This window comes from Pygoscelis adeliae, unplaced genomic scaffold (genome assembly GCF_000699105.1).
Source record: "Pygoscelis adeliae isolate BGI_AS28 unplaced genomic scaffold, ASM69910v1 Scaffold105, whole genome shotgun sequence".
Taxonomy (NCBI): domain Eukaryota; kingdom Metazoa; phylum Chordata; class Aves; order Sphenisciformes; family Spheniscidae; genus Pygoscelis; species Pygoscelis adeliae.
The window spans coordinates 1,847,658-1,855,135 of record NW_008824807.1 but is presented as its reverse complement, the minus strand read 5'-3'; the positions used below and the strand labels follow the sequence as shown (position 1 = coordinate 1,855,135).

The following is a 7,478-nucleotide window of genomic DNA, read 5'->3' as shown; positions in this document are numbered from 1 at the left end:
AACCAATGCTGCCTAGTCAGCTGAGAAAAAGTTTAAATACATTTAATACATCATGCAGGATAGCCTTTCAAAAAAAATTCTCAGGTAGCAAGGACTTACCTTTCTTTGTCTCAGGGTTGCCATGACAGAAGATGTCCTTAGAGGTTAATCTTTTTGAGCCAAGCATTTTTCAGTCTCATAGGCTTAGTTTTTCATTCTAATGTTTAATTTAAGTGATAAAGCTATAGCTAAAAAGAAAACTAAATCAGTCTGGGGGGAAAAAAAAGAAAACCAACACCTAGGGCACAGGAACTATGCTACTATGCTGTTCAGGTTTCTATTCCATATGAATTATTTCAGATGCTCTTTTTTTAATCATGCAGAATAAGCCTACAAGAAAAATATGCAAGCACTGAAGGAATGCCTACGTATGCCTTTATGCACACATTTTTATAAGAAAAATTTTACACTGAAAAAGAATATAATCAGAAATGATCCCCAGGATTGGGTTGAACTTAGTCGTACATCACCCAGGAATAGTGGCAGCCCATTTAAGGAGGGGTCAGTGTGAATGACTGCAGTCAGATGTTAGGTAACTTGTATCCCAAATTAGTCTTTTTTCAGACTGCCTTAGCTGTGTGAGTTAGACTTACATTGAGCCAAAGCTCATAAGATCTGTAAAACTGTCAGCTGAGAGGAAATTTGCTTCAGCCTCCCCTCAACTGTGTAGCAATGTCCTGCATTGTTGCCTTTATTTTGCCTCTTAAAGAGGTGCTCTCAGACTTTTCTTTCAGTGTCTGTGGGAGCAGAGCTGGTGTAATTTATTTTGAAGAGTTGTGTAGTGTTTGGCTGCAATTGTATGTCCTTTTTTTGTGCTTGGTCTGTGTGTTGTGCATTACAGTTATGTCCAGAGCAGTGGGACTGTTGATAAAATTGTGCATGTCTTCCAGAACTTAAAGATCCAGATGAAGGACTTCGAAGCAACTGCTGAGCCTCTGCAGGAGTGGCTGACCACAACTGAGAGGATGGTACAAGGAAGTAGCAGTCGGCTCCATGATCTTCCTTCCAAAAGGAGAGAACAGCAAAAGTTGCAGGTGACTTCTTATGAGCCTTTTTAACACAACCAGACTTTCCTGTCCCATCTTCCTGGCCTCATTGATTCCTTACAAAAGCTTGATCATTCTAGCTAGCATCCTGACCTCTAAATAAGATGAGACCTGGTTTCAAGGATTGCTGTTGATGATCCTGTTCCATCAGGTTTTGCATCTCCACATTTCTTATGACATGCTGCTTCATTGCTGTAGCTGTATGGTGTGCCTTTCTCAGCAAGCTTGCCATATGTCACTTCTATCTTTCATGGGGCCTTCGTGCGTCTCTATTTCCTGCTTTCTTGCACCCACTCTTAATATTAACGTGCTTGTGCTTTACAGTCTGTCCTTGAGGAAATAAGCTGCCACGAGCATCAGCTCAACAGGCTAAAAGAGAAAGCTCAGCAGCTGTGGGAAGAGCAAGCTGCCAGCAAAAGCTTTATGCGCAGAGTGTCTCAGTTGTCTTCTCAATATCTTACTCTAAGCAATCTGACAAAGGTAATGCACTCAGTGTACGTGCTTTTAAGCAGTTCGTTTGATGTATGTGGGGAAAAAGAAAGACTGAAATGTGAAACACTGCAGTTGTCTTGCTTGTCTGCTCTTTGGTATGTCTGAGCTCTCTTGTCTTTCACATTGGCTTTAAAGAGTGGGAAGTAGGAGGTGGATAATTCCATGGACTGTCAACAAAATGGAATTGTGATTATTTTTTTTTTAATTTTTTTTTAAATGTGCTTTGATTTAAAAAGTAAACCCCACCTGATTATACAATAATCAGGTTTGATTTTGATTATTTCAAGCATTGAAGACATTTATTTTTGTAATAAGTGGCACCTGAAAGAAGTCTTTTTCAAAACTTAGGGGAGTTATTTTTTTAGAAAATACAGAATACAGAGAAGTTATTACTTCATTGCATCCTATAATGATGATTAATTATTTGCATTGTCAGCATCTTCATCTAAAACTAATAGATGGGTCTTCCAAAAAAAGTTACCTCTTAGGCTGCTTTTGAAGGTTCAAAGGGAGTCATAGACCAAACTCTAAAGTATCAGGCTAAGAACTGAGAGTTTAACCTAACTCTGTTTTGCTGAGTGGTGCTTGACACACTTCACCATTTAATAGTTCTACTATCTCTATTGTATAAACAGATAAGAAGGTCTTTGTGTTAGGACTGTTATTTTTCACAAAGTTCCAGTCATGAAGGAGGCTTGATACTGAACTAGGCTTAGAGTTACTACAGTAATGAAAATAATTACGGATATAGGAAGTGTGTTATGGGATAACAATTCAATTCAGAAAGTATTTTTTTTTGGGCAATTGCTAGTTTGTTAATTTCTACTTTTCCTGTGGAAATAAAAATTATAAAGCCTATCTAGAGCTGTATGACTTATTGAAAATTATTGTATGTGTGGCCATAATAAATTTTTGTGACTGCAAAATGAGAAAAGGAAAGATGCATGAGTTACTAACATTGGCTTATGTGGACAGAACTTGTAGGAGATAACAGGATGAGAAGAGGGAGTCTGAGGCAGAGGATACGTATGATCCAGCCTATGAGAGAAATCCTGAAATTCTTTGAATAGCCACGGACACTTGAGAAAGATCCCTCTCTGTAACTTCCTAAGCCTGTTTCGCTGGCTTGACTTTAGTTCTCTGTCACAGTGTGAAATACACTCTGCTCTGTATTCCTGTTCACCTCAGGCCTTTTAGCACTGTAACTTGAGCGCGTATTTTTGATTTGTATGCATGTCAGTAATTTTTCAGAAGAATGGTTATACCAGCGGGAGTCATTGAGGAAAACAGGTCTTTCTTTTCCAAGTATCAACAAGGTAATTTTGCTGCAGTGGCATAGCTTCACAGGCTTAAATCTGTCTTGTGCATTGACAGATTTCACAAGTTATCTTCAGTTGCAACACTGAAATGGAGTTTGGGTGTGACTTACCAGATGTTTAAGAAAAAGTGAAACCAGAAAACTCTCATCTACTTTGGATGAGAGGAGACAATTAGATGAAGCTTTACCTTTAGAAAACAAAAAAAAGGCATTTCTGAAGTTTTCATTTGTATATTATGTTTGGATAACCCGTTTGTGTGTGTATGCAAAAGTCATTCCATGCTCAAGTAAGTGTACTTGTAATTATCGATGTATGAAGAGAATTTCTGAGTATAGTTTATGAAACTCATTCTAAAGTCCCTGAGTAGGTATGGGGAATAACTGATCCTTTGAACAGCTGCTGGTGCTAATTGCTGTATGAATTGCAGGAGAAAGTTTCCAGAATGGATAGGGTTGTAGCAGAGCACCAGCAGTTCTCGCACAGTGTCAAGGACCTCCAGGACTGGGTGGCTGATGCAGTTCACATGCTGGATTCCTACTGTCATCCCACCGCAGACAAGAGTGTTCTGGACAGCCGGATGTTAAAGCTAGAGGTATGGAAACAGACTCCAAAACCTGGTCTTTTTAGATCTGTAAGAAGAATGCAAATACAGGATACTTTACGTTACTTGTTGCATATTAGTGTAATGGCTGTTGTCGTTCAGACACTGATTTTCAATTTGCTCAAAAAATAACTCTTTTTTTATAGAGGAAAGAGCTCATTATTAGAAGTTTTCACTAAGAATGATACAGGGACCTTTATGACATGGAAAACTGCATATATGCAAATTCTTTAAAAAACCTCAAAAGATGTTGTGTGGTTGCTGAAGGTTAAATGGAAGAAGTAGGTTATTCACTTCTGTTAGTTTAATATATTATTTCCTAGATCTTACAGGTAATATGGATGATTCAGAGCAGCTTTTTCTATAATTGTTTGCTTTAAAAATGGTGACTACAGTTAAGAAAATAGCATCTATTGATACCGCTGTACAAAAGATGTTGAAGAGCAGTACTCAGAAAACAATACTTTTCATATTATTGATGTCTCAAATTTTGAGCCGTGGCCAAAATATGGACAATTCCTCAAAATTATAAGGACACATCAAAAAGCAAAAGATTGTAGCAAAATACTAAAATTAGTTTTGCCTTTTGTTCATTGAGTCTTTCGGGTTCATGCTTTCAGGCTTTTCATGACTTTGCATAGTGTTAGAAGCTGTTAGTTTGCAACTGCGCAGCTCCAGGAGCTGAAGTCTCTACGCTGACATTGCTGATAGTCTACTGAGTTTATATGTTGGTTCCTTTGTGCTGCAAATAGATCCTAGAGTTGTAGAACTGTGTTTCAGCCCTGTAGAAGTGCTTTGTCACCACGTCTTGTTTTCTCTATGAATGAATCCTCCTGTTTTCCATCTAAATGACATTCCCTTTGGAATGTCAGCTTTTCCACCCAACAGTACCTTCTCTGATACACTGTAAGTACCTGCACAGATTCCACGAAAACTTCCCTGCCAACCAAGATTTTTTTTTTTAATGGCCTGAACCTACCCTTTGAAAGTCACTTTTTCCTTGTGAAGCCTAGCTGTGAACCCCACATTGTCCCTCTTCCAACTGACTGTTTGTACAAGCTGCTAAATTTGATCGGCTCACTTTCCAGTAAAGCCAGTTAGTATATTCGTGCCCAGTTAATGATAAAAGTAGAATAATATCCGCTCACTTTTTAGGGACTGCTAGCAGTGAAACAAGAAAAAGAAATCCAAATGAAAATGGTTCTGACGAGAGGAGAATCTGTTCTGCAAAATACTTCTCTGGAGGGAGTATCAGTGATTGAACGGCAGTTGCAAACGCTGAAGGACAGCTGGGCTTCTCTTCTGTCTGCTTGTATCCAGTGCAAGAGGTAAAAAGGGTATGAGGTGCAGAATGATGCTTAGCAATGAAGCACTGACAAAATTTTTGAAAAGTTAATACCCAGAGTTTTATTATTACAAGAGTCAAATTCATATAAAATGACTGCATGTGCCTAACATTGCAGGTCTAGAGGCCTTAAGTGACATATTCATTTGAAGTAGAAAAAGGGGTGGAAATTGTGAGCGATCTAGGCTTTGTTAATACTTATTGTCAATATACTCTTAAAAGTGGATTCCATGATTGTTGTAAATTTTACTTTGAGTTGCACTTGATGCCTTGAATTGTTCTCAGAAATGAGAAGATCTTGTCACAGACATTAATGGTTGCTCTGTCAAGACCCTGTCTGGTGACTGCATGTGCCTAACATTGCAGGTCTAGAGGCCTTTCATAGAAGGTACTGTAATTGCAGTGTCCAATAGTGATTCTCAAAGTGATAAATGAAGAAATACAGGGGGAAAAAAATGCAGTCTTCTTTGGTGGAGCATGACTAGTTGCAAGTATTTAAATTTAAAACAACAAAGGTAATTAAACATTAGAATACAGCAACTTCTGAATATGTGCAAAGGGACAGAAAACTTCTGATTCTGGATCTTATGATTTCAGTTGCATTTTATTTACTAAAGCTAGAACGTGTCAGCTAGCTACATAACTTACAGACCTCTTTAATATTCTAAGTTTGGAAAACTTAATTTCTCTTTATCAGCCAAACAGTGCTCCTAGTTAAAACCTGTAGGGTTTTAACAGCTCTGTCTCAGACTGCTTAGCTTGTGATATATCTTTCTTATAAATATAGTCTAGAATAACTGTATATGACTATATCTCACTGCTTAAATAGCGTGAGAACCTCCACTCTCACAACGAATATGTATTTTTAAATTACAGTCAACTGGAAGGAGCTCTCTCCAAATGGACAAGTTACCAGGATGATGTTCGTCAGTTTTCCAGCTGGATGGATAAAGTAGAAGCAAGTATGAATGCTTCTGAAAGGCAATATGCTGAACTAAGGGAAAAAACAGCTGCCCTCAGCAAAGCAAAGGTGTGTTTGCTTTACAACAAACCAGCAACAAGCCCATATCACCTTACAAGCAATAAAAAAGGCTGAATAACTGCAGGATTAATCTGTGGTCTTGTTTTAATGCTGCCCATTCATAAATGTGTTCTCTTTCTGTTTTGCAGCTACTCAGTGAAGAGGTGTTGAGTCACAGCAGCCTGTTGGAGACAATTGAAGTAAAAGGAAGTGGGATGGCTGAGCATTATGTCACTCAGCTTGAACTCCAGGACCTTCAGGAGCGGTATAAGTTCCTCAAAGACAGAACGAGGGTACAGTTTTTCTTGATAGCACTCCCTCTTGTTTTGTTTGCAACAAGGAAAAAGAGAAAGTCTTTTCATTGATCATTTATTTTACAGTTAAATGAGGAGTAAAAATTTGGGGACAGCTGTAACTTAATGTAACAGGAAGTTATTAGTGTGACTTATCAATCTGTCTTCCTGTACCACTGAGCTTCAGATCTTTTCAGAAAGGTTATAAAAATCTGAATCTGAAAAAAATCATCTGAGGAATTCAATGTCAAAAGTCTCATTGACTTCAGCGTGGATATGATTTTACCCATTGTGACTGAAAAGCTAGAAGCATCTCTGAATCTGTGATTTGCATAAATGTATGTTGTGCAATAAATGCAACCAGTCAATGAGGTAATTCACAAGTGGTTGACAACTATAGAAGCTTAATATTGAACACAAACCTTATTAGCAAGTGAACTGACCCTAATGTCAAAAGACCCAGCATGATAAATACTATATTTACTGATAAGTGTTAATATCGTAGATCTGGAAAAGATTAGGGCATAGACAGATAAAGACCAAGATGGGTTTTAATGTAAGATAGAAAGAAGAAATAATAAAACACCTGGTGATACATTTAAAGCTAGGTGATTATCTCCAGTTAACCTAAATTCTTCTGTGGTAATTAAATAATGCCTAATGTATGCTCAGACAGGCAACTTTTCTTCATGACAGCAGTGTAGTAAAACTGAATTTTGTTGTCTCAATGATGTCTTTGTCCTGTGGAAAGGGCCAAAATTCAGTTTTTCAAATGCATAAGTGATTCGCTGTTCTGTGGTACTCTCTTCCACAACTACAAAGAATGCAATGTGCTGTCTTTCTTCGGACCTTCTGTGAATGAATTCACTCAGGTTTGCCAGGGAGATAAGTCCTGTGAAGCGCTAGTGAATACCTAGTATTTGTTTTAGTATGGGGATCCTCTAACCTTTACCTTTTTCTCTTGCACAAAGCTATACAGACTGCCTGTATTTGCTCAGCTTGGGAGCAATGAGAAATAGATGGTAGTTCACAGAGGCAAGAGCTCTGTACCTCTTTCCTCATGTAGCAAGAAGCATCCCTTCTTTCTCTTCCCACCTAATACCCCACATGACTTTGGTCTTCCCCACTCCCAACTGTGGTGATGATGTTAAGTGTCAAGAGTACATCCAACCCTTAAAAGAAATTCAAAGTTCAAAGCAAATAGCTGGAAAGTAAAGAATGGTCAAATCCTTTAATAATCCTTTGGCCAGGTGGGAAAACTGACAAGCTTCCCCAAGGGTTTGTGGCCCAAGCCTGAGCAGACCAAGACCTGTAATTCCCTG

At 38.2% G+C, this 7,478-nt stretch overlaps 1 protein-coding gene across 1 annotated transcript in view; it reads left to right on the top strand.

Annotated features, from left to right (window-relative positions):
- SYNE1 (spectrin repeat containing, nuclear envelope 1) overlaps positions 1-7,478 on the top strand; it is a 258,380-nt gene that overhangs the window by 98,995 nt on the left and 151,907 nt on the right. Inside the window, 6 exon segments of the mRNA XM_009324159.1 lie at positions 930-1,073; positions 1,410-1,565; positions 3,324-3,488; positions 4,653-4,825; positions 5,719-5,872; positions 6,013-6,156. Coding sequence (XP_009322434.1) covers positions 930-1,073; positions 1,410-1,565; positions 3,324-3,488; positions 4,653-4,825; positions 5,719-5,872; positions 6,013-6,156 — 936 coding nt within the window.